A 27,402-nucleotide genomic window follows, 5' to 3' on the forward strand; every position below is an offset into this window, starting at 1 on the left:
GGAAATTTGTACTCCAGCATTGGACACCACAAGGTCCAACATTATACCACAGTAATGGTGATAATGCAAATTCAAGATTTATACACGGTGCGGGTTTGCCTTCAGAAAGAATCCTGTAATAAAATGCGGAGTCCACCGAGCTAAATCCTGCCAATGTTAAAGTGACGTTTTGGGTCGAGATCCTTCTTCTGAAGAAGGGTCTCGACCCGAAACGTCACCCAATCCTCCTCTCCAGAGGTGTTGCCTGCCCCGCCAACATTTTGTGTCTATCTTAATTGTAAACCAGCAACTGCAGTTCCTTACTATACCCGCCAATGTTTATTTTGTCTTGGGAAAAGTCAGATGATTTTCTTTGCAAATTCATTATTCTGGTAAGATATTTCCAGATAGAAGCAATATAAGGCATGATACAGGAGCCGCAGCATGATGTACTCTGCTTTTAAAATTCAGTTCCAATGGCACTAATGTCTGGGCATAGGTTTCCAGGCAAACATTCTTTCCCAGTGACCTATTTGTGGGGCAGCCTGCTATGAAAAATATAACTGAGGCTCTTTATGTCTCTGAATGACCGCATTACACAAGAGGTAGCCCAATTTGATTCCTCAAAAATCCCACCAAAATTACTCTGCCTTAAATCTGTCCATTAAGCGTCTGCTCATTTTAAAATAGGCTTCGTAACACTGAACTGAGAGCTAAAACTTCAGTGTGTAAGAAGGAACTGCAGATGCTGGTTTAAACCGAAGATGGACACAAAAAGCTAGAGTAAACCAGCGGGTCAGGCAGCATCTCTGGAGAAAAGGAATAGGTGAAGTTACAGGTTAAGACCCTTCTTCAGACTGGATTAACTCAATGGATCAGGCAGCATCTGAGAAGTACATGGACAGGTGACAGGCCTTTCTTCAGACTGGATCTTCGCAGCGCATCCTTCAACATTACCACAATCTAATTAAGTAGGCAAAGGCTGAAGATAGATACTATTATTTTATGTGAGTCATAACCAAATGACCAAATGATCTAAGTTTAGTAAAGATACACAAGCTACATCAGGTTGCCAGATGACTAATGCTATCCGTTATACTCAACTGTAGACACTCAGTACATAACTGTTCAATAAATGCAACCAGTGTAAAGCTAAATTATAATCCTGTCGTTGGGCATTCCATAATTTAGATTGTTTTCACAGAGCTCAGGAACTACAAGAGGCAAACAATTTATTTGACCCCATTAGCCCCATTTTATCCATTTGGTGAACAACTGCACAGTACGTGACTAACAAAAGAAATCAGGCTTTGCCATTTGTTTGTGTAAGATAATTATTCCAAGAATGAATAATGCCAGACTGGAGGGGATAATAAAAAAAAGAAATAGCAGATGCTGATTTACAAAAAAGGACACAAAGTGCTGGAGTAACTCAACGGGTGGGCACCATCTCTGGAGATAGTCTGAAGTAGGGCCCTGACCTGAAACATCACCTATCCATTTTCTCCAGTGATGCTGCCTGACCTGCTGCGTTATTCCAGCACTTAGTATCCTTTTTTAGAGAGGATAATAGCCCATCTTACTGAATTGCCATACCAAACCCAAGAACACCAGCTAACAACTTTACATGCAATGATATGTAGATCGCACTATCAGCTGCGCAAGAACAATTTCTACTTAGCAATTAGCTTGATAAAATTTGAGGATTACAACTGCTTGAGAATATGCACAAGAAAATAATGAACAAATATTTCACCAAAGAACCTGTGGGAATGAGGAACTAAAAAGACTGAGATGGATTGGTAGACCCAAAAAGCAGCTCGTTTCAACACAGTTGTCAACAGAAGTCCAGAAATACTAGAGGTAAACAATGAATTATAGAGCAAGTGCGTTAAGATATGAAAGTGGTCGGAACAATAGAAAATTAAATGCAATGCAAACCCACGTTAAACACTCCATTCAAGTAAAATATATAATAATGCACAATCAGTGCTGAAATGGAAAAGATGTAGTCCAGCGATTTGGCAATCATGGTAAATTCTGATGTCCATCCACACTAAGGCAAGAGAAATATATTTAAATTTACTCAAGTGTTTTCACAAAACCAAGGCATGGCGGGGCAGCCACTGCGGTATAGTTGCTGCGCTACAGCGCCAGAGAACCGGGTTTGATTCTGACCACATGTACTGTCTGTACTGAGTTTGTACGATCTCCCCATGCCCACATGGATTTTTCCCAGGTGCTCCGGTTTCCTCCCACTCTCCAAGGATATACTTTTGTAGGTTAATTGGCTTTGGTGCAAATTGTCCCTAGTGTGTGTGGAGGATGGCGTTAATACATAGGGGTCGCTGGTTGTCGCGGACTTGGTGGGCCGAAGGGCCCGCTTCCGCGCTGTGTCTCTAAAACTAAAATCCCAAAGCACCTCATTTAATGAAGTTAAATGGATGTATCCATACACAATGGATTATTGACTGGATTAATGATATTGACTAAGAAGTAAATCACCAGGAATAACTCCACCGCTTTGTTTCAAAATAGTAATATTGAAAATGTTCACCTAAAGATGGTTAAATGGTACCTCCATTTAAAGATTAAACCCAATAAACAGCACCATCCATAATGTAGCAGCACTGTACTGGAATGTCAGACTGCAGATGCACGTTTCACCACAGATAGGGTTAAATGCCCAACATTCTGACCGAGGTAGCAAGTCCACATCTGACTCAGCTACGGACAAAATATTAGAATGCAAATCAAAACTGTGGCCAGGTAACTTCTGCAAACACCTCCTTCCCCCTCTAAGTCCGTCAACCAGTTCCACAGTTTGCAACAATATATCCCTCGGGCTCACGCAAGTCTCTAGCCAACAATCAGCCTATCAGGGAACCTCCTTGCCTGAGGTCATCTGTTGCCGGCCTCAATTTGTCATGGTTCGTTTCTTGCTTCCAGTCTCTCTCTCCTCCCCGCCCCTACAGCGATCAGTCTGAAGAAGGGTCTCAACGTAAAACGTCATCTATCCATTTTCTCCAGAGATGCTGTCTGACCTGCTGAGTTACTACAGCCTTTGTGTCCATCTTCGGTGTAAACCAGCATCTGCAGTTCTTTTTTATTACAGTGTTAAGAGTTTAAACTAGATTACTAAATCAAAATAGTGTTTCATAGAAGTAATAATACAAGGCGATACAGGCTTCAATCGCAAAGAGAACTTTTACATAACAAAATTAAAATGTTGAGAATGCTGAGACTCAAATAAGAAATGCTGGAAGTGTCAGCAGACCAGGCTTCGAGAGCGACAGAACTAATGGCCGGACGTTGTCAGGAAACACTGGCATTTCCCTACTTCAGTGCCAAAAAGTTCAGAACATTCACGCATGCGTGCAAACCTGAAGTCCTAGACTTGCTTAACAGCTGTGTCAGCATTTCTTCAGTTGTGTTCCTACATTGGAAACCACATCTGGTCCAGCAAGAAAATGCAACAGTGAGAAAGAAAACCCATCACTTCAGGTGGGGACAGACACAAAACGCTGGAGTAACTCTGTGGGTCAGGCAGCATCTCTGGAGAAAAGGTGACGTTTTGGGTCGAGACCCTTCTTCAGGTGAAGAGTCAGGGGAAAAGGGAAATGAGAGATATACCTGGCTATCTCTTGTCCCCCTTTCCCCTGACTCAATCTGAAGAAGGGTCTTGACCTAAAACATCAACTATTCCTTTTCTCCAGAGATGCTGCCTGACCCGCTGGGTTACTCCAGTTTTATGTATCTGTCTTTAGTTTAAACCAGCATCTGCAGTTCCTCCCTACAACTTCAGGTGGGAAATCAGCTCAAACCACTGTGCCAGATTAGATCAAAGTCTTGGACAATAAAGAAACTCACCCATCTGTCGCAATAACTGCCACTGTCTAGCTCGGCTACCTTTAGGGATCTGTCAAACTACACTTCAAGCTTCTGCTCCTCTACACTTTAATAATAAACCATTTATTATGCAGTCACCTCTCTCGTTCACCCTGCATATTATCTCACACTTTGGATAGAACTGCGTTTGCCAACATTCTGATCACTTGACTTGTTCATCGACATCTTCCCATTGCCTGCAGCCTTCTTTAGCATCAACAAATTTTTATACCACCTGGATATCTCAAGGTCCTTGAATTTTAGGCCAAATCACGATGTACAATACGTAAAAACTAGGAACCTTATTTTGAGCCTTGCAAAAACCACTTAAACATCCTTTCCCACTACTGAGCCAAATGTGTTACTTTCTTTAGATTCCAAGTACCAAGTTTCCGAGCTATACCACTAATGTGAGCTTTTTAAAATCACTGGTAAAACCCACTTACTGACCCCACTGACCCTTGTAAAAAATTTAAACTGGTTGTGGTTTCAGCTTGTTTTAAGACTACTATCATTCTGGTCAAAGAGAAACGAGGTAGTATGTCTCAATGACTAAAAAAGACAGTGCTGGAATAACTCAGAGGGTCAGGCAGCATCTCCAGAGAATATGGATAGGGGTCGTTTTCCGCCAGGACCTTCTTCAGACCTTAATGACTAATTTGCTGGCTCTGAAGAGCTTCCAAAATCTGTTCAGAGAGCATATCAACTTCCGCCTCCAGAACAGCCTTGATACACTGCAATTTGCCTACTCCGCAAAACATAGAAAATAGGTGCAGTAGGCCATTCGGCCATTCGAGCCTGCACCACCATTCAATATGATCATGGCTGATCATCCAGCTCAGTAACCTGTACCTGCCTTCTCTCCATACCCCCTGATCCCTTTAGCCACAAGGGCCACAGCAGACATGTTCCTGGCCCTACACCAGACCTCCCACCATTTGATTTTACAAATTCAAGAATTTTGATGTCCAAAATTCAGATTTTTACATCAAAATTCATAATATGGCGCGGAATGCAATTTTTCAGCAAAAAAAGTATGCACGCCAAATGCGCGTACGCGTTGTGCTACATTCATGTGTGAAAAACGACTATTAACTCCAACAGTCTGTAGTTCTTGGATTACATGTACAATGTCAGGCCTATCATGAGTATATTCTGTTATTTGTAGAAAGGTTATTGAACAGAAATACTTTTTACAACACAAAGAAAAAATAGTTTTGTTTTGTTTTCTCTATTTTGCTTTTTCCTTACACAAAATGTATGACCAAGTTATGAAGAAAGAGTTTCATTTAAAAATGCACATTCCTAATTTCATTGAAGACATACTTGCTCCAGTGGTCTTCAAATCACAATAGTCCATGTCCCCCCACCCCTCCCCACTACCCCCATCCCCCACTACCCTCCCCACCCCACTCCCCTCCACCTTTTCCCCCTGACTCCCACCCTCCCCCCCACTCCCGCCTACCCCCCACTTCCGCCCTCCCCTCCCCACCTTTCCCCCCACCTACACTTCCCCCCCAACACTCCCCTCCCCTCCTCCCCCCCTCCCTTCCTCCAACCCCCCACCCCCCCTCCCCCTCCCATCTCCCCCACCCCCCTCCCTTCCACCACCCCCCAACCCCCACTCCCCATTCCCTCTCAACATCAACGGGCCTCGAGCTACGAGGAGTGGCCGGGGCCAGCTGCAATGCAAGGCTGGGCGAGGCCAGCGGCGTGGCGAGGTATGTGTTTTGCGGAAAAATGTGAAGTGAAATCAGAATGGCGGAAATTAAATAAGAAAGCGGAAATTTTCCGCCAAATTCGGAAGGGTTGGGAGGTCTGCTACACTTACCCCAGTAACTAGGATAACTAGGACACCTCCATCAGGCTCTTATTTATTGAAAATAACTCTGCCTTCAGCACCATAATTCCAAACATACTCATCTCAAAACTCATGGACTTAGAACTCAGCATCTCTCTCTGCAAATGGATCCTCGAGTTTTTGAACCATAGACTGCAGTCAGGAAGAATGGTGCAAAACACCCACTAGGATCATTCTCAACACCGGTGATCTGAAACACTTTGTCCTCAGTCAGCTCGTTTTTAGACTCTCTCTGCACTCACAATTGTGCAGCCAAAATTCGACTCTCACTCCATTTACAAGCTTGCAGATGACGCCAAAGTAGTGATGGATCTCAAATAATGAAGAGACAGACTACAGGAAGGAAACGAAGAGCTTAGTACCATGTTGTCAAGTCAACTTCTCTCATAATGTCAGCAAAACCAAGGAGCTGATCATCAATTTCAACAAACGGGGCAGAATACACGCCTTAGTCTGAAACAATGCTGAAGTGGAGGCAGACGAGAACTTAAGTTCGTCGGTGTAAATGTCACTAACAATTTGACCTCGTCCAACCACATTGAAGCTCTGGCCAAGAAAGCACACCAATGCCAGTACCTCAGAAAATAAAGGAAGTTTGACATGTCTCCAATGACATCATTATCTACAAAAACTCCATAGAAAGCATCTTGTTAGGATGCAAAGCTTTGTATGGCAATTGTTTTTCTCAAGCCTTCAAAGGACTGTAGAGGGTGGTGGACACAGTTGGTGCTGCGTGCTTGTGGTTGTGTGTTTGTTCACACAGGATTAAATTCATTCCAGTGAATACAGTCTTTTCAGTCTGAAGAAGAGACCCGAAATGTCGCCCATCCTTTATCTCCAAAGATGCTGCCTGGCCCACTGAGTTACTCCAGCACTTTGTGCCGGTCTTTGGTATCCACCAACATCTGCAATTCTTTGTTTCAACTTACAGGTGAATCTACATTTGGGACTTGAGTGTCTATTACTAGACAAATAGATTGAATTCAGGGCCAATGTGCAAGACGGCAAATTCTTGAGAATCCGTGGATATCAAAGGTTTGATTAAAAAAAGGCTAGGTATAGAACATTGAAAACAGGGGACTTCCATCAGGAATAGCCAGCACCTGACTTGTACACGCACCTCACGTGTTACGTTAAAAAAAAGATAACCATATAACCATATAACAATTACAGCACGGAAACAGGCCCGCTCGGCCCTACCACGCCGACCACTTTCTCTGACCTAGTCTCATCTACCTGCTCTCAGACCATAACCCTCCAATCCCATCCATATACCTATCCAATTTACTCTTAAATAATAAAATCGAGCCTGCCTCCACCACTTCCACCGGAAGCTCATTCCACACAGCCACCACCCTCTGAGTAAAGAAGTTACCCCTCATGTTACCCCTAAACTTTTGTCCCTTAATTCTAAAGTTATGTCCCCTTGTTGGAATCTTCCCCACTCTCAAAGGGAAAAGCCTACCCACGTCAACTCTGTCCGTCCCTCTTAAAATTTTAAAAACCTCTATCAAGTCCCCCCTCAACCTTCTACGCTCCAAAGAATAAAGACCCAGCCTGTTCAACCTCTCTCTGTAGCTTAAGTGCTGAAACCCAGGCAACATTCTAGTAAATCTCCTCTGTACCCTCTCCATTTTGTCGACATCCTTCCTATAATATGGCGACCAGAACTGCACACCATATTCCATATTCGGCCTCACCAATGCCCTGTACAATTTCAACATTACATCCCAACTTCTATATTCGATGCTCTGATTTATAAAGGCAAGCATACCAAACGCCTTCTTCACCACCCTATCCACATGAGATTCCACCTTCAGGGAACAATGCACAGTTATTCCCAGATCCCTCTGTTCCACTGCATTCCTCAATTCCCTACCATTTACCCTGTACGTCCTATTTTGATTTGTCCTACCAAAATGCAGCACCTCACACTTATCAGCATTGAACTCCATCTGCCATCTTTCAGCCCACCCTTCCAAAGGCCCAAGTCTCTCTGTAGACTTTGAAAATCTACTTCATTATTAACTACACCACCTATCTTAGTATCATCTGCATACTTACTAATCCAATTAGGATGACCAAGAGTGACTACGAAATTAAACTCACAGCTAAGATAATCAAGATGGAATTAAGAGAGTAACCAGTGTAAGACTAGGGGCCAAAGGGGCAATCTATATGTGTGCAGTAGGATGCCTTTAAAGAAAATGTTCTATCTGTAGAGATTGCAGTTAGAGATTTTAGTTAGTATCATGAAATTCTGGAGCAAATAGAGATTAAAGATGAGGTCTGGATGTCTTAACAGACATTAAAAGATTCATAAATCACCTGGACATGATGGGGTACACTTGGGATGCTCTGGAATTAAGGGAGGACCTTTGTGTACGAGTCCAAAGATCAGTAAAGGTGACAGCACAAGGTGACAGATAAGGCAGCATTTAGTTTGCCTTCAATAGCTAGAGTACGGAATATAAAGCAAGATATGGCTTTCAAAATATTTATTAATCTAAAGCTAGAATATTGTGTGCAGTTCTGCTTCCTGCACTATAGGAAAGACGAGGTTGCACGGGAGAGGACGAACAGACTACATTGGTTTTCCTTGGAGCACAGGAGCCCGAGGAGGGGCCTGAAAGGTAAAAGTGAGGGTCATTGCTAGGGTGGATAAGAACAAACCTTTCCTTATGGCAGGTGTCCAAGACCACAGTGCATATTTAACACGAGGAATAGGAAGTTTAGTGGGAATCTGAGAAGAGGTTTTTTTTCACCCAGTAGGTAGGGGAAATCTGGAACAGTGGAGGCAGGTATTCCCAGAACATTTAAAAAGCAGCTGGATGAGTAATTTAATCAGCAAGACACATGTGGTGGACGAAATGCTAGTAAATTGGCTTAGTATAGATACATACTTGGTCGGCACAGACATAGTGGCCAGAGGGCCTGTTTCTCTGCTCTCTGACCCAGCTATTAAATTGTGACGCTCCAATCAATCATCAACAATTCAATACTGCTCATTTAAGAACAGTTATTTTTAGCTGAAAAATAAGGCTTCATTGAAATTATCTTCCAAGTTATTTAATCTTCCAAGAACTAAACTACTCCACTGGAAAACAATCTATGAAACAATGCATAATATTCATACCATCAACCCAATTACGTTCTCTGATTAAATCTCTGCAGCGACTAGAATAATCTATTACTTGCTAGAGAGAACATACAGTTTTAAGTAAAGAATGCTACTAAAGGTGCCCTGTCAAGAGATGTTATCGTTGAACAACAATAAAGTTAGCACTCTGACCGCTCTCCTTATTCAGCCATGATCTTATTTCCTTCAGTCCAAATTACAAAGTTGAATGGATTTGCAGGTAGTTGATTTAGCCATTTCACTGGGCCACAATAAACAGCTGAGCATTTTCTGACAAAACTCTTGCCAATTTCAGGATCGGCTTGGATTGTAAAAATAAATTTGGCTCATTTTCTTCACTGAATCAAATTTTGTCATCCTTCCAATCCATCACTCTCACCTCCAACTACTGAGCTAGGATTGAGACCAATCAGCTAACTTATGACAATCTGCTTCTTTCCTCCACGTCACTAGACTAGTCTACAGGTTTATCCCTTCCCGAAACGGAAAGTGAAGATCTGTCCTGGACCCAGTACACTGATGCAATCATAAAGAAAGCCCATCAATGCCTCTACTCCCTTAGAAGATTGAGGTTTAGTATGTCAACGAATACTCTCTTGAAGTTATACAGGTGTACAGAGCATATTGACTGGTTGCATCACAGCCCGGTTCAGCCACTCAAACACCCAGGACAAAGATAATTTGCAAAAAGTGAACACTGCCCAGTCCATCACGAGTACAGACCTCCCCACCACCGAAGACATCTACAGGAGTTGCTGCCATAAATAGGCAGCCTACACTGTTCATTTCACTAACCACTCTCGTTTCACTCCTGCCATCGAGTAGGTTGGATAGGAGCTTGAAAACTAACATCCAAATTCAGGAGCAGCTTCTTCCCTATAACCATCAGCTATTAAACACCACCACCTCCAAATAAGTTCCAAACTACATGGACTTGGGGGCATTGTTTTTGGCTTTGCACTATTGCTGTACCTAACTTTTTTTATTATTATGGTGCTTACAGAGAGAGTACTATGTTCACATATCTCTTGTACTGCTGCAAGTAAGAATGACATTGTTTCATTACGGGGACATATGACAATAAAACACTCCAGACATCAATTTATAAATTTCTCTCATGTCCCTTTCAAGCTTGATTTCCCCTAAAGAACCCATGGAAACATTTCTACTGAGCAGCTGACGAGCCAATTTCCCTTCCTCACCCTCACGTTAGCTTACATTGCTCACCGAACCTTCAGTTTGGCTGTCACTGTTTAAACAAACCTCAACTTCTCTGCAGTTGCCAATTCTCACACCAGCAGATCTTTATGGTATCTCTCAGACACCCAGGGGTACTACTTTCAAGAACAAGCTTGCACCATCATTGGAATAATCACAAACACCATCCAAATATAAAATATGGAGGTTGCTTTACAGCATTCCCTGGCATCCAGTATCATCTCAGCTTCTTCTTAAAAGAGATCGGAACTTGCCAATAGTCTGCCCTTGATGGTTTCACCAGATTTGTGTGCTGTCCAGCTGATTCTTTGGAAAACTGGATTTTTAAATAAAATTCTGGATAATTGCTGGGTGTGATAATATTCCCATGACAACTGTGAATCATGCAGAGTGAGAACTTCATTGTTGATCAGAGATAATCTCTCTTCACAGGGTATTTGGAGCACAATTTATAATAATTCACTTAATGAAGAAAACAATCCAAATTCAAAATAATTGTATGTTAAGCCATCCAAAACACAAACATTTGAAAACCGAAATGGAAAATACTGGAAAAGCTCAGCAAGTCAATTGGGGGGAAAAAACAAACATTTTCAGCTGTTCTGATCAGGACTCATTTACTTGAGACAATAACTCGATTTCTCTATCCATAGGAAAATAATTTCAAATTGCGTGTTTTGTTGAACATTCACATTCTAGTGGCTTATTTGGATCAACCGCAAGTAACAACTGCAAACCTGCGGCTGTGCGTTCTACAGCAAGCAATGCCATTTGCAAGGCGCACACACACACCAAGACTGATAGAATACTCCCCACATGTCCAGATGAGTGCAACTTCAACAGCATTTAAGCTGCTCAAGAAGATAGAAACAAAATGTTGGAGTAACTCAGCGGGTCAGGTAGCATCACTGGAAAAAAGGAATAGGTGACGTTTCGGGTCGAGATCAATCTGATGAAGGGTCTTGACCCGAAATGTCACCTACTCCTTTTCTCCAGAGATGCAGCCTGACCCCGCCGAGTTACTCCAGCATTCTGTGTCTATCTTCAGTGGAAACTAGCATCTATAGTTCCTTCTACCTCAAGATGCTCAATACCAAGAGAAAATAGCTAACTTCACCCCATTCATCACCTTGTGAACTCATTCCTTGTGCATCGATTGAACTTGGATTAAACTTTGCTGCAAAGCTTTCATCTAAAAGACCTGTGTTAAAGTTTCTTCAATAGGACTTCCTAATCTTGCAATTTCTACTCATATAGACTTTAGCAAGGCTTTTAACAAGATACTACCCAGCAGGCGGGTCTGCCACAAGGCATCAGTGGCTTGTCAGTAAACCGGATCGAAAATTGTTTGGGCGACAGGAAGCAGAGGGTTCAGTGTTTTTCTGACTGAAATCTGTGAGGAGAGGTGCATTACAAGGTTTGGTGCCGAGACCAAATACGCAGTGGGTATGATTAAGTTTACTGATAACCAAAATTAGTGGAGTTGTACATAAAGGTGACTGTTTAAAATTACAATTAGACAGATTAGCTGAACTGGTAGCACGTGGAATTTAATTCAAACAAATGTGAGGTAGTGCACTGTGGGAGGGCAATTCTGGTAGGATGTATAGCAGGGACCTTAGGAGTATTGCTATGAAGTCAACCCTTGGGGTGCAAGTCCATCGGTCTTTGAAAGTTGAGACACAGTATAGAATAGTAAAAATGGCATTTGGTAAGCTCACCTTCATCGGCCAAGGCACTCTGAGTATCAGAGTTGGGACATTGCTTCTGTACAGCATTTTGTACAACTACAGAATACTGTAAAACGAGTACAGAAGAGATGTATTTGGATGTTGCCTGCAATGGAGAGCTGTAGTTTTAAGGCAAGATTGAATCGGCTGAATTAATTCTTAATGGAATGTAGGTGGTGTGAGGGGGATGAACTTATAGACTAAAAAACCTCGAGGGACACACTTCAGATAAATAGACAACATATTTTTCACAGGGCAGGGAAGTCCAGAGCTAGAGGGGGAAGGTGAGAAGGGAGTTTAGATCTTGGGGTAATTTTTCCATACAGAGGAGGTGGCATAGTGGAGACAGATACGAGGTATTTGGACAGGTACTTAGAAAGGAAAGAAGTATTGCTAATGTCGACACATAGGGTTAGCACAACAAGCATAATAGTCGGCATGGATGAAGTGGTCCTCAAAGTCGCGTTTCTGTAATGTACACGAGGCTTTCCGAGCACAGGGTACTACCACCATGTTTCAGTCCAAATCATGTACCGTGATTTCAAATGGAACACCGTCTTTCCTTCGCAGAAAGTCAAAGTACTCAAAGACTCTGGGAATTATATTCACCACACGAACAACAACACTTCAAAAAATAGTATTTCATTATCCTCGAATGAGAAAGTCATTCTTGCAAGTTTTGACAGCAATTAGGGAGACAATGGTGGCCTTGAAAGTGATGCCCACATCCAGTGAATGAAGATTTGAGAGACAGACACAGATTAAAAAAGTTGAAACACGTCATATTTTTCCAAAGCAGTTTGGTTTCGAAACACTGTCCTTAATTTGACATCTACATTTAACACTCGTAATAAGGAATGAGTAAAAGCATACTTACAGGTTGTATATTTTGTAATGGTTTTTATGTTTTGCATCGAGAAACCTGGATTAAGACAAAAAAACATTTTTTTTAGGTTTGACAAAATATTTTCAATACACAATTGCATTCTTCACTCTTCAAATTACCGCCTGGAAGATTAACTTTAACCTTTTTTGCATTTTTTCTCGAACACGTTTACCAATTTAGGTAATTTAGTTAGTCTTCCCTTGCTCAAGATTAAGCCAACCATTCTTTTCAAAGATTTATTCAAACAGATATGCGATTAGAAAACAAGAAAGTAAAATTACCAGGATTGATAGCTCTCGATTGTTGCAAAACAAAAATTAAACGTACAAACATAAAACAATTCCATTAATTGTTTGTAGAAAGAAGGTATTACAATGATGAAATATAATAGCAAAGTCACATACACTATGAATGTACTAAAATTATTGGAAAGTTGGATTCAAGTCAGAACAACATAATAGCAAGGAAAATTAATTACTGCAGATGCAGAAATCTGTAATAAAAATGAACACCCATAAATATTCACCGGGTCAGGCTGCATCCATGAAGAGAAACAAAATAGATATTTCAATAATCTTAAATCCGAAATGGAAAGTGTTGCAAATGTGATAATATTTAAACAAGTAGAGGGACAGGAAGAACAAAAAGGAAACATTTCTGATGACCAAGAGGGATTAAAATGGTGAAGGAGCTGCAGCAAGTTAAGAGTCATATCATCATATCATATATATACAGCCGGAAACAGGCCTTTTCGGCCCACCAAGTCCGTGCCGCCCAGCGATCCCCGTACATTAACACTATCCTACACCCACTAGGGACAATTTTTACATTTACCCAGCCAATTAACCTACATACCTGTACGTCTTTGGAGTGTGGGAGGAAACCGAAGATCTCGGAGAAAACCCACGCAGGTCACGGGGAGAACGTACAAACTCCTTACAGTGCAGCACCCGTAGTCAGGATCGAACCTGAGTCTCCGGCGCTGCATTCGCTGTAAAGCAGCAACTCTACCGCTGCGCTACCGTGCCGCCAAAGGACAAAGGACAAAATAAAATATCAGTGTAAATGGCAGCAGTAGAATGAGCTGATTGAAGATTGATCACAATGGTTACTATTTGATATAGAGGCAGATGATAGAAGTCAGGACAGCAGTTGGAATAGAGAATTATTAACAACAATTTCAATCCACAATATGCATTCAACTCACATACTGCAGGCCTGATTGACAAATCTGCAGAACCGATACATTTGCACATCAATCTTCTCAGATGGAATCATAAAACTGAATCATAAGATGGAATCAGTGCACCACTGAGACTCCCCTTTCTGTCCTGGGCCTTCTCCACTGTCAGAGCGAGGCCACGCACAAATTGGAGGAACAGCACATCATACTTTGCATGGGCATCTTACAACCCAGCACTATAAACATTGATTTTTAACATTTCAAGTAACCCCTGCATTCCCTCTCTTCCCCCTCCCCATCCCAGTCATCCCACTGGTTACACTATTTGCATCCTTGTATCCCTTCATTATCACCTGTTCCCCGGCCAACAAGGGGCTATTGTGGGCTCCACCCTTTCTTGGTCATCTGTCGCCTGCCTTGCTTTGTTCTAGCCTTTTCGTACCTAGAGTCATAGAGTGATACAGTGTGGAAACAGGCTCTTCGGCCCAACTCGCCCATACCGGCCAACAATGTCCCAGCTACACTAGTCCCAATTGTCTGCGCTTGGTCCATATCCCTCCAAACCTATCCTACCCATGTACCTGTCTAACCGTTTCTTAAACGATGGGACTGTCCCAGCCTCAGCTACCTCCTCTGGCAGCTTGTTCCAGACACCCACCACCCTTTGTGTGAAAAAGTTACCCCTCGGATTCCTATTAAATCTTTTTCTCTTTACCTTGAACCTATGTCCTCTGGTCCTTAATTCCCCTACTCTGGGCAAAAGACTGTGCATCTACCCGATCTATTCCTCTCATGATTTTGTATATCTCTATAAGATCTTCCCTCATCCTCCTGCGCTCCATGGAATAGAGACCCAGCCTACTGAACCTCTCCGTGTAGCTCACACCCTCTAGTCCTGGCAATATCCTCGTAAATCTTTTCTGAACCCTTTCAAGCTTGACAATATCCTTCCCCCAACATGGTGCCCAGACCGGAACACAATATTCTATATGCGGTCTCACCAACGTCTTATACAACTGCAACATGACCTCCCAACTTCTATACTCAATACTCTGACTGATGAAGGCCAAAGTGCCAAAAGCCTTTTTGACCACCTTATCTACCTGCCACTCGACCTTCAAGGAACCATGCTCCTGTACTCCTAGATCCCTCTGCTCTACACCACTACCCAGAGGCCTACCATTGCCTGTGTAGGTCCTGCCCTTGTTCGACATCCCAAAATGCAACACCTCACACTTCTCTGTATTAAATTCCATCAACCATTCCTCCGCCCATCTAGCCAATCGATCCAGATCCTGCTGCAATCATTCACAACCAGCAAAACCGCTAACTTTTGTATCATCGATAAACTCGCTAATATTGGTCTGTATGTTCTCATCCAAATCATTGACGTAGATGACAGACCGTAATGGGCCCAGCACCGAACCCTGAGGCACACCACTAGTCACAGGCATCCAGTCTGAGAAGCAACCTTCCACCATTACCCTCCGCTTCCTTCCATGGAGCCAATTTGCGATCCATTCAGCGATCTCTCCTTGGATCCCATGCAATTTAACCTTCCAGAGCAGCCTACCATGCGGACATTTCGGGTCGAGACCCTTCTTCAGACTTTATAGGCTTTGATGCTTCATTTGAAGATATGCACTACACATCACCCAGAAAAGGGTTCGGTTGATCAAAATTCTTAGAAACTAATCGCCTTGAAACCTCCAAAAGCGATACATGTCCTCCCCAGGTAACCCAAACAGTTTGCAAAGCAGAAATGCAGCTGATCCCTTTGAGTTTGCCTTCAGCTCATATGATGCCCGGTTAACATATCTTCAGCATAAGAACAAATTTGCAGTTGCTCTGCTTGGACTTGTACCAGTAAACATTTGGCACTGTCATGCATGGTCTAGCCAGATGCAATGAACGTGTTGACCCCTGTTTTGAACAAGTCTTCCTTTGCTTTTAGAACTTCTCAATTTGCCCCAAATAAAACAGACCAAAATTTATTCCTCAGTGCAACGAATTGCAGAGACTGACCAATTATCCAGTCAAAGTCACGCTATATTACTTAATTGTTAATTTTGCCAATCACTGAAAACAAGCAGATTTGAAAGGCTTTCTGCTCATTTAGTCCTTGGTGAGTAACAACTGCTTAGCAGAGAACTTCAAATCTGCACTGAAATAAACATTACGTCACCTATCCATGTTCTCCAGAGATGCTACTTGACCCGCTGAGTTACTCCAGCACTTTGTGTATTTTATTACAATGTAATACTCCAGTCCCTTGCTTCATTCTTGTTTTACTGCACTGGAAGATAGTTGGCTGCTCTATGTATGGGCACAAACTCAAGAGGAACACTATTTGCAGCTATAGTGTAAACTGGCAGACAAAAAATATCATCGCTTCTACTTAGGAGAGCACAAAGTCAACATTCAGTCCAGAGCCAAGGTAATACAACTGTTTTCTTTTGTTCATTCATGTTGGGCACGGCTGGCATGGATGAGTTGGGTCGAATAACCAGTTTCCACGCTGTGTGATTCTATGACTTGTAGTCATCTAAATTAGTCCTGCCATTTACTGCTCCTCAGCAGAGTGGAAAGTTAGCAGTGAACTACAGGTACCAGAAGTCTGGAGTTACTAGAGGACAATAGATTTCCTTCCTGCAAAAGCAACCATGAAGCAGATGGAGGTTTAATAGCAACATGTATTTCCATGCTTGCCATGACATACTTTTTTTTTAGTGGCAAGTTTTACTTAATTCATTGAATTCAAATCAACATATTTAAAGATTATGTCAACTTCAAAATATTACAGACAGTGTTTTATTTACCCCAGGTTATATTGAGAACAAAGCAGCTTTTCAATTCAGAGTTACAGCATGGAAACAGGCCCTACAGCCCAACTTGCCCGCACTGACCAACATGTCCCATCTACACTAGCCCCACCTTCTTGCATTTTGGCCCAAATCCCTCTAAACCTGGCCTATCCATGTACCTGTCTAAATGTTTCTTAAACCTTGCAATAGTAAATAGTCAAACAGTAAACAGCCCAACTTGCCCACACTGACCAACATGTCCCATCTACACTAGCCCCACCTTCTTGCATTTTGGCCCATATCCTTCTAAACCTAGCCTGTCCATGTACCTGTCTAAATGTTTCTTAAACCTTGCAATAGTAAATAGTCAAACAGTAAACAGCCATCAGTGTATAATAATCAATCCGGTCTGAAGGTCCAATGTGGTCCACACATCACAATGCAAGAAGGTAAATTCTTGAAACTGTTGATCACATTGACTTTCCAATAGAGACACAAGAGACTGCAGATGCTGGAATCTCGAGTAGAAAAACAGAGAAACTCAGCAGGTCGGGTAGCATCTGTGGAGGAAAATGGACAGATGACATTCAAGGCTGAGACCCTTCATCAGTCTGTCTGCTTCCCTCTGCAGATGCTGCCCAAGTTCCTCCAGCAGTTGGACTTTCCAATACTTGGGCTTACAATTAAAATTTTGAACTGGGATACAGCTGGATATTGAAAATCCATGACAAATTCTCCGATCTAACCCAAGAGAATGATGGTGAAAGTTTTATTCTAATTCAACTTGCAACAAAGCATTGAAAAACAAACATTTTTTATTGGAAGATCCGACATGGCAATGATGTACAGACAAGAAATAATTAATATTGCACCAGAATATTTTTATCCACCATCGTCCTCCTACCCACCAATAGAGCAAACTATACTTCACCACTAGCACGCGGAACACGCTTAAATTTAAAACTTGTAACATTTTGAATGGGCGTAACATTTTGTATGGGCATACTCATCATGTGAAATATCAAATATCAAACAATATTTCATATTGGATTATGAACAAACGACTTTAAAACACCGTTTTTCAATAAATTCAAGGGCGTCACGGTGGCGCAGCGGTAGAGTTGCTGCCTAACAGTTCTTGCAGCGCCACAGACACGGGTTTGATCCAGACTACGGGTGCTGTCTGTATGGAGTTTGTACGTTCTCCCCATGACTTTTCTCCGAGATCTTCAGTTTCCTCTCACACTCTAAAGACATACAGGTATGCAGGTAAATTGGCTTGGTAAATGTAAAAATTGTCCTCAGTGGGTGCAGGATAGTATTAATATGCGGGGATCGCTGGTCGGCGTGGACCCGGTGAGCCGAAGGGCCTGTTTCCGCACTATCTCTAAACGTAAACTAAACAAATTCCTGCAGCAATGAACAAGGAATATCTTGCAGAGAAAAGATATTTGCTTAAAAGTAAAGATACAGCTGGCATTATAAGCAGCAAAATCAGATTGAGCTTAACTGCGCTTTCTTCTTACTTTTAAACTGGCACATTACCACATTAATTTATTACATCAATGAATATCCCTTAAAGAATTTAATCTCAGAGGACAGTTATGTAAAGTCAACTTCTGGGTCACAAGCCAAGATATGCTTCCAGCCCAAAATGCTCTCCCTCACAAATGCAACTCATGCCTACTAACGTTTGTTGCCTTATCCGTGCTTTATTTCAATACTCGACTATTTCAACTCCATTCTGGCAAGCTCAAATCTGATATCTTCCGCACACTTCAACTTTTAAAAATACTGCTGCCAATAATCTAACCCACATCTGGTTTCATTTATCTAACTTCTGCTCTCCCGGTGCATCAATAAGTCAATCTAAAGTGATCATGTTCTTTTCACATCTCGTCATTCCTTTCCTCCATTCTTCTCCACATTACAATCCATGAAGTACAATCTTTTTCCTTAACTGGTGCCTCAGCCTTTGCAAATTTAGATTCCGTGCTCCACCATTTTGTCATGAACCCCTCTGCCACCATATCCCTGCCACCACCATATCTTAACAGCAGGGGGACAAACATTCTGGCAGGCAGGTTTGCTAGTGTGACACCTGTGGCTTTAAACTAAGTAGTGGGGGGGAGGGGTTAACAAATTGTGAATATGAAGATGAGGTAAAAGGGAATACAGGAGATATTGCAAAAGACTCTCGGAAGAATGGGAACAGAAGTTCTAGAGGGGAAAAGAAATTAAGGGCAGGGCCAATTGTGAACGATGTGAGAGGGGAGGTAAATACAGAAGTTAAAGTGTTGTACTTAAATGCGCGTAGTATAAAAAATAAAGTGGATGAGCTTGAGGCTCAGTTAGTCATGGGCAAGTATGATGTTGTAGGGATCACTGAGACATGGCTACAAGAGGACCAGGGCTGGGAACTGAATATTCAGGGGTACACAACGTATAGAAAAGACAGACAGGTGGGCAGAGGGGGTGGGGTTGCTCTGATGGTAAGGAATGATATTCATTCCCTTGCAAGGGGTGACATAGAATCAGGAGATGTTGAATCAGTATGGATAGAAATGAGAAATTGTAAGGGTAAAAAGACCCTAATGGGAGTTATCTATAGGCCCCCAAACAGTAGCCTCGACGTAGGGTGCAAGTTGAATCAGGAGATAAAATTGGCGTGTCCAAAATGTAATGCTACGGTGGTTATGGGAGATTTCAACATGCAGGTAGACTGGGAAAATCAGGTTGGAAATGGACCCCAGGAAAGAGTGTTTGTAGAGTGCCTTCGAGATGGATTCTTAGAACAGCTTGTACTGGAGCCTACCAGGGAGAAGGCAATTCTGGATCTAGTGTTGTGTAATGATCCTGATCTGATAAGGGGACTAGAGGTAAAAGAGCCATTAGGAGGCAGTGATCACAATATGATAAGTTTTACTCTGCAAATGGAAAGGCAGAAGGGAAAATCGGAAGTGTCGGTATTACAGTATAGCAAAGGGGATTACAGAGGCATGAGGCAGGAGCTGGCCAAAATTGATTGGAAGGAGGCCCTAGCAGGGAAGACGGTAGAACAGCAATGGCAGGTATTCCTGGGAATAATGCAGAGGTTGCAGGATCAATTTATTCCAAAGAGGTGGAAAGACTCTAAGGGGAGTAAGAGACACCTGTGGCTGACAAGGGAAGTCAGGGACAGCATAAAAAGTAAGGAGAGGAAGTATAACATAGCAAAGAAGAGTGGGAAGACAGAGGATTGGGACTCTTTTAAAGAGCAACAAAAGTTAACTAAAAAGGCAATACGGGGAGAAAAGATGAGGTACGAGGGTAAACTAGCCAATAATATAAAGGAGGATAGCAAAAGTTTTTTTTAGGTACGTGAAGAGGAAAAAAACAGTCAAGGCAAATGTGGGTCCCTTGAAGACAGAAGCAGGGGAATTTATTATGGGGAACAAAGAAATGGCAGACGAGTTAAACAGTTACTTTGGATCTGTCTTCACTGAGGAAGATACACACAATCTCCCAAATGTTCTAGGGGCCGGAGAACCTAGGGTGATGGAGGAACTGAAGGAAATCCACATTAGGCAGGAAATGGTTTTGGGTAGACTGATGGGACTGAAGGCTGATAAATCCCCAGGGCCTGATGGTCTGCATCCCAGAGTACTTAAGGAGGTGGCTCTAGAAATAGTGGAAGCATTGGAGATCATTTTTCAATGTTCTATAGATTCAGGATCAGTTCCTGTGGATTGGAGGATAGCAAATGTTATCCCACTTTCTAAGAAAGGAGGGAGAGAGAAAACGGGTAATTATAGACCAGTTAGTCTGACATCAGTGGTGGGGAAGATGCTGGAGTCAATTATAAAAGACGAAATTGCTGAGCATTTGGATAGCAGTAACGGGATCATTCCGAGTCAGCATGGATTTACGAAGGGGAAATCATGCTTGACAAATCTACTGGAATTTTTTGAGGATGTAACTGGGAAAATTGACAAGGGAGAGTCAGTGGATGTGGTGTACCTCGACTTTCAGAAAGCCTTCGACAAGGTCCCACATAGGAGATTAGTGGGCAAAATTAGGGCACATGGTATTGGGGGTAGGGTACTGACATGGATAGAAAATTGGTTGACAGACAGAAAGCAAAGAGTGGGGATAAATGGGTCCCTTTCGGAATGGCAGGCAGTGACCAGTGGGGTACCGCAAGGTTCGGTGCTGGGACCCCAGCTATTTACGATATACATTAATGACTTAGACGAAGGGATTAAAAGTACCATTAGCAAATTTGCAGATGATACTAAGTTGGGGGGTAGTGTGAATTGTGAGGAAGCTGCAATAAGGCTGCAGGGTGACATGGACAGGTTGTGTGAGTGGGCGGATACATGGCAGATGCAGTTTAATGTAGATAAGTGTGAGGTTATTCACTTTGGAAGTAAGAATAGAAAGGCAGATTATTATCTGAATGGTGTCAAGTTAGGAGGAGGGGGAGTTCAACGAGATCTGGGTGTCCTAGTGCATCAGTCAATGAAAGGAAGCATGCAGGTACAGCAGGCAGTGAAGAAAGCCAATGGAATGTTGGCCTTCGTAACAAGAGGAGTTGAGTATAGGAGCAAAGAGGTCCTTCTACAGTTGTACCGGGCCCTGGTGAGACCGCACCTGGAGTACTGTGTGCAGTTTTGGTCTCCAAATTTGAGGAAGGATATTCTTGCTATGGAGGGCGTGCAGCGTAGGTTCACTAGGTTAATTCCCGGAATGGCGGGACTGTCGTATGTTGAAAGGCTGGAGCGATTGGGCTTGTATACACTGGAATTTAGAAGGATGAGGGGGGATCTTATTGAAACATATAAGATAATTAGGGGATTGGACACATTAGAGGCAGATAACATGTTCCCAATGTTGGGGGAGTCCAGAACAAGGGGCCACAGTTTGAGAATAAGGGGTAGGCCATTTAGAACGGAGATGAGGAAGAACTTTTTCAGTCAGAGGGTGGTGAAGGTGTGGAATTCTCTGCCTCAGAAGGCAGTGGAGGCCAGTTCGTTGGATGCTTTCAAGAGAGAGCTGGATAGAGCGCTTAAGGATAGCGGAGTGAGGGGGTATGGGGAGAAGGCAGGAACGGTGTACTGATTGAGAGTGATCAGCCATGATCGCATTGAATGGCGGTGCTGGCTCGAAGGGCTGAATGGCCTACTCCTGCACCTATTGTCTATTGTCTATTGTCTATTGTCATTAAAACCAGCCAAGCTGAGGCTTATCAATTATGTCCATTAAATGCCATTTGATGACATTGCAGATGCAGTGCAAATACAAGTAATTCGTTTGCATTGAAAGCTTGTGCACAGCTCTGAAAGTCAAGACATGTCCCGCAACCACCATGGGGCTGTGCAGAGATGTACTGTGTGCACGAGAACTAAAAGCATATTTATAAGTTCGTAAGTTCATAAGTGATAGGGGCAGAATTAGGCCATTTGGCCCATCATGTCTGCTCCGCCATTCAATCTGGGCTGATCTTTCTCTCCCTCCTTGCCCCATTCACCTGCTTTCTCCCCAAAACCCCTGTCACCCTTACTAATCAAGAACCTACCCATCTCTGCCTTAAAAATATCCATTCGACGGCCTCCACAGCCTTCTATGGTAATGAATTCCACAGATTCACCACTCTCTGACTAAGAAATTCCTTCTTCCTAAAGGAACGTCCTTTAATCCTGAGGCTATGACCTCTGGTCCTGGACTCTCCCACTTGTGGAAACATCCTCTCCACATCCACTCTATCCAGACCTTTCACTAATCGGCAAGTTTCAATGAGTTCCCCCTCATCCTTCTAAACTCCAGCGAGTACAAGCCCAGTGCCGTCAAACACTCATCATGTTAACCTACTCATTCCTGGGATCATTCTTGTAACCTCCTGTGGACCCCCTGCCGAGCCAGCACATCCTTCCTCAGACCTAGGGTCCAAAAGTGCTCACAATACTCGAAATGTGGCCTGATATATTTAACTGGAACAGAACTGGCATGCTGATGACATCAATAATGTGACCCATCACAATTTAAAATATGCCATTTACCTTCCCCTGCAACCCCTCCCCAACCATGAAAATATGGAGTTCTGTAAAGTCACCACCCCCAAATCCTTCCCATCAGCAGGGCACATTTCAAAGATCAATTTGATGAATTGAAAATATTCTATACTTTGTCAGGAGCTAGTTTAGTATGACAGGTGAGAATAGAGTGATTAATGAATGGCTTCAAGCTCCTTCCATTCATCTGGTTGTCAAAGGTGTCCCAAACCGATTTGTCAAGAGTGTTGTTTAATTGTCATATGCACCAACACCAGAACAATGAAATTCTTACTTGCAGCCACATAAAACCCTGCAAACACCATACAGAAAATATAAATAAAATGCAAATGAATAACTGCAATAAACCCCCCAAAGTCCTTAGTGCAACCAAAGACTGTCCAAAATAATATTTGTGATGAACCAGGCAGTGTCTACCAGTGTCCAGTGTCCTTCGTCTACCACTCTGCCATCTCTTGGGTGTTTAAGTTGCCAAACCAGACCATGGTGCATTCAAGCCCTGACCCCAGCTTGGTCCTGAATTGTCTTTTCGCCCTTGTGGCATCCATGAGGCCGTACCTGGACTTGGTTCATCCAAAGTTTTGGAATGTTTTTGTGGTACACACGTTTCTTCAAGAAGTCGATGACTATGAGATATTTATTCAGGTCAAAATGTTTTATTGTCATATGTCCCAGATAGAACAATGAAATTCTTACTTGCAGCAGCACAACAGAATATGTAAACATAATACACTGTAAATATAATAAATGAGAAAAAATGTTGTGTTTATATACACACACATGCGCATATGTATACAAAAAGCAAACAATAATAGTAAAATAATAGTCTATGTACTTCAGGGCTTATTTGAGATAGTAGTGTTTAATAGCCTAACAGCTGTAGGGAAGAAGCTGCTCCTGAACCTGGACGTTATTGTTTTCAGGCTCCTTCTTCCCGATAGCAGGGGTGAATTGAGTGTGCGGCCAGGGTGGTGTGGGACTCCAATGATGCTGGCTGCCTTTTTGAGGCAGCGATTGTGGTAAATCCCTTCGATGGTGGGGAGGTCAGTACCAGTGATGGACTGGGCAGTGTTCACAACGTTTTGCAGTCTTCTTCACTCCTGGGCATTCAAGTTGCCAAACCAGGTCACGATGCAACCAGTCAATATGCTCTCTACTGTACACCTGTAGAAGTTCACGAGAATCCTCTCTGGCATACCAAATCTCCGCAATCTTCTCAGGAAATGGAGGCGTTGATGTGTTTTCTTTATAATTGCATCAGCATTCTGGGTTCAGGAAAGATCTTCAGAAATATGCACACCCAGGAATTTGAAGCTTTGACTCTCCCCACCATCGTCCCACCGATACAGACAGGTTTGTGGGTCCTCATCCTTCCTCTTCCGAAGTCCACAATCAGTTCCTTGGTCTTACTGACATCGAGAGCCAGGTTGTTGTGCTGGCGCCATTTGGTCAGTCAATCGATCTCACGTTTATACTCTGACTCATCTCGTTAGTCTCATTAATCCTTGAACATGTTCCACAGATTCAAAGCAGTCCTATAACCGGTTTTCTCCCTCAACTGATACTCTTTAGTCCTCTTTACTGGTGCCACAGTCTTCAGTTTATATGTATGCAGGAATTGAATCACAAAAGTTCTACCCTAGTTTATGGCGAAACACAAACCAGCTGTATCTATGCAATCAGAGGTGACATTTTAAAGATTGAACTTGAATTACACCCAGGGGATTAAGTAGATGCAAACTAAATGAAGTGTGCAGCAATATAAATAGGAAGTAAATGTGCCCTTCAAGATTATTCAAAAAATTAGGAAATGCTCACCTCATAATCCAGGTGGCAAAAAGTTAGAAACACTGAAAACAGTGGCAGAATTTACTTTTTTTTATAAAAGTACCTTCATGAAATCTTTCCTGTTTTAGGTTATGAATATACTCAATAAAGCAGATAGCAACTGTGACTTCGATCCACAAGGGGGATTCTAATGATCTTACAACCTTAAAACAGGAATTGTATTTTAGGTATTACTTGGCTTGGTTTGACATCCGTTTGACTGCACTGGCTCAGAAAAAAACAGATTACATTCAGTGAAGATTGCTGTTTAGTACAAGTTTGAAATTTCAAAGGCTGAGAGAAAAAGAGAAAAAAAAAAACTTGCTTTACATCCACTGACCTTAATAGCTCTCACGTCTCATTGAGACCTCAAGAAGCTGAAAACTAAGGTTATGGAGTCATTGAGTCATACAGTACAGAAATAGGTCCCCTATCGCCCAATCTGTGCATGCCAACCGAGTCCCATCTAGTCGGGTATGATCGGCACCTTGAAACCGTTCCCACCCATGTACCTGGCCAAATGTCTAATAATATTAGTGTCTCAATCACTTTTAAGGGCCTGTCCCACTTAGGCGATTTTTTTAGGCGACAATGACTACGACAATGCTGAGTCAGGTCGAGATTACAGTCTTCAGAAACATTTACGAAATTCCCACGCTGTCAATGCTTCTCCGGCGACCTAATTTTCGCTGAAATCACTGACAAGTCGGTATGTACTTGAGAGTTTTGAAATATAACATCTTGCCCAGGTTGAAGGAGAATGGGGTTCGAAGAGATAGATCAGCCATGATTGAATGGTGGAGTAGACGTGATGGACCGAATGGCCTAATTCTGCTCGTATCACTTGTGACCTTATGATCCCTTCTTGAATAAAAGCATAACATTAGCCACCTTCCAGTCTTCTGGCATCTTATCTGTGGCTAACAAAGATATGTATATCTCATCCAGGACTCCTGCAATTTCTTCAGCCTTCCACAATGTTCTTGGATATACCTGACAAAAAAAATCCACCATCCCCTATATTGTAATGCGGACTATCCCTTAGACATCCCCATTAACATTAATGAACTTCCCAGTCTTCATGTCTTTCTCAAAGCTAAACAGTGGAAAAATAATCATCGAGGATCTCACCTATCTGCTGCGGCTCCACGCATAGATGTCCACTACGACCTTTGAGGGGGCCTATTATCTCCCTGGTTGTTCGATTTCCATGAATATACTTCTTAACAATCTTCTCTGCTGAGGTTCCCATAGAAACATAGAAAAATAGGTGGAGTAGGCCATTCGGCCCTTCGAGCCAGCACGCCATTCAATATGATCATGGCTGATCATCTAAAATCAGTACCCTGTTCCTGCTTTTCCCCCATATCCCTTAATTCCTTTAGGCCTAAGAGCTAAATCTAACTCTCTCTTGAAAACATCTCGCATGCCCTTTTTTTGCCCTAATTTCTTTACGTATACTCCTGCACCCCACATACTCCAAAGGTTTGCTTGATCTCAGCTGCCTGTTCGCGATCCATGCCTCCTGTTTTTCTGACCAGGGGCTCAAATTCTCTCATCATTCATGGTTCGCTACTCCTGCCAGTCTTGGTCCTTCACTCTAACAATAACATACAGGACTTTAAAAGAAAAGACAAAATGCTGGAGTAATGCAGTAGGTCGGGCAGCATCTCTGGAGAACATGGAAAGGTGACATTTCGGGTTGGGACCCTTCTTCAGACTAATTGCAGGGAGGCGGGAAAGAAAGCTGGAAGAGTGGAGGGACAGGACAAAGCAGGACTTGAACTCTTACTATGGCTCTTTTGAAAGTTGCCCATTTGCCAGACGTCCTTTGGCCCACAAGCATCCTACTCGAATCAACTTTTGCAAGCTCTTATCCAATACCGTCAAAATTCATCTTGCCCAAATTTAGAACTCTCAACTTCTGGGACAGTTCTGCACTTTTCCATACTCATAGTTCTATTAAATTTAAGAGTTATGAAATCAAAAGTTAGATCTTAGTTCCAAAAACTGTCAATGGGCAAAGTGTCTCCTTGAATCTATCTTGCATCAGCATTTCATGTACCCCATCAAACACACATCTCTTTGTACACTAACTTTTACCAGCCTACCACATTTAAAAAAACCTTCTGTTCTTAACAGTAAATAGAAACATTTTTCCATAATCTATTCAATCTGACCTTTTTTTAACCATCCACATCCTCCTGTCTATACTCATTTCCATCCCCCCACAGGATTATGCTGCTGGCATAAAGAAACAACAAAAAAAAAATTGGGAACGTTTGTAGTTCCCCGTTCAAGTGAAATTGTGCCCATTGTTTACTATTTCATAGAATCCATTTACAGCTCTTACATTATTGTATCATTTCTTATGACAGATGTCCGGTTTTGAAACCCAAGGAAATGATTGAGACAATGCAACGCATAGGTCAGATCAAGTTCACGTACAAATCATTTAACCGCTTACTTGTTGAAAAAAAGTGACCTCAAAAGTAAATCAAATAACCTTTTAGATCAGTGTTTTCTGACCACTGAATGAATTTCTGACTGACATGTAACCTCTAAGTTTATGTGGCATGTTTGCTTTTAATGTTTAATGCTTCCAACATTTTTAATTAGCAAAGCCTGAAAATGGATAATGCTGTTATTTTTCAATTATGAATGAATTGTGGGTGGCTCAGCGGTAGAGTTGCTGCCTCACAGCGCCAGAGACCCGGGTTCAATCCTGACTACGGGTGCTGTCCGTACGGCGTTTGTAATTTCTTCCCCTGACGGCGTGGGTTTTCTCAGAGATCTTTGATTTCCTCGCACACTCCAAAAACATACAGGTTTGTAGG

General features: G+C 42.4%; 1 protein-coding gene across 1 annotated transcript in view; it reads right to left on the bottom strand.

The window, feature by feature from the left end:
- The window catches only part of ptenb (phosphatase and tensin homolog B), a 114,650-nt gene that overhangs the window by 28,926 nt on the left and 58,322 nt on the right, over positions 1 to 27,402 (bottom strand). The window contains exon 3 of the mRNA XM_078413146.1: positions 12,693 to 12,737. Within this exon, the coding sequence (XP_078269272.1) occupies positions 12,693 to 12,737 (45 nt within the window). The remainder of the gene's footprint in view (positions 1 to 12,692; positions 12,738 to 27,402) is intronic.

This window comes from Rhinoraja longicauda, chromosome 16 (genome assembly GCF_053455715.1).
Source record: "Rhinoraja longicauda isolate Sanriku21f chromosome 16, sRhiLon1.1, whole genome shotgun sequence".
Lineage (NCBI taxonomy): Eukaryota > Metazoa > Chordata > Chondrichthyes > Rajiformes > Arhynchobatidae > Rhinoraja > Rhinoraja longicauda.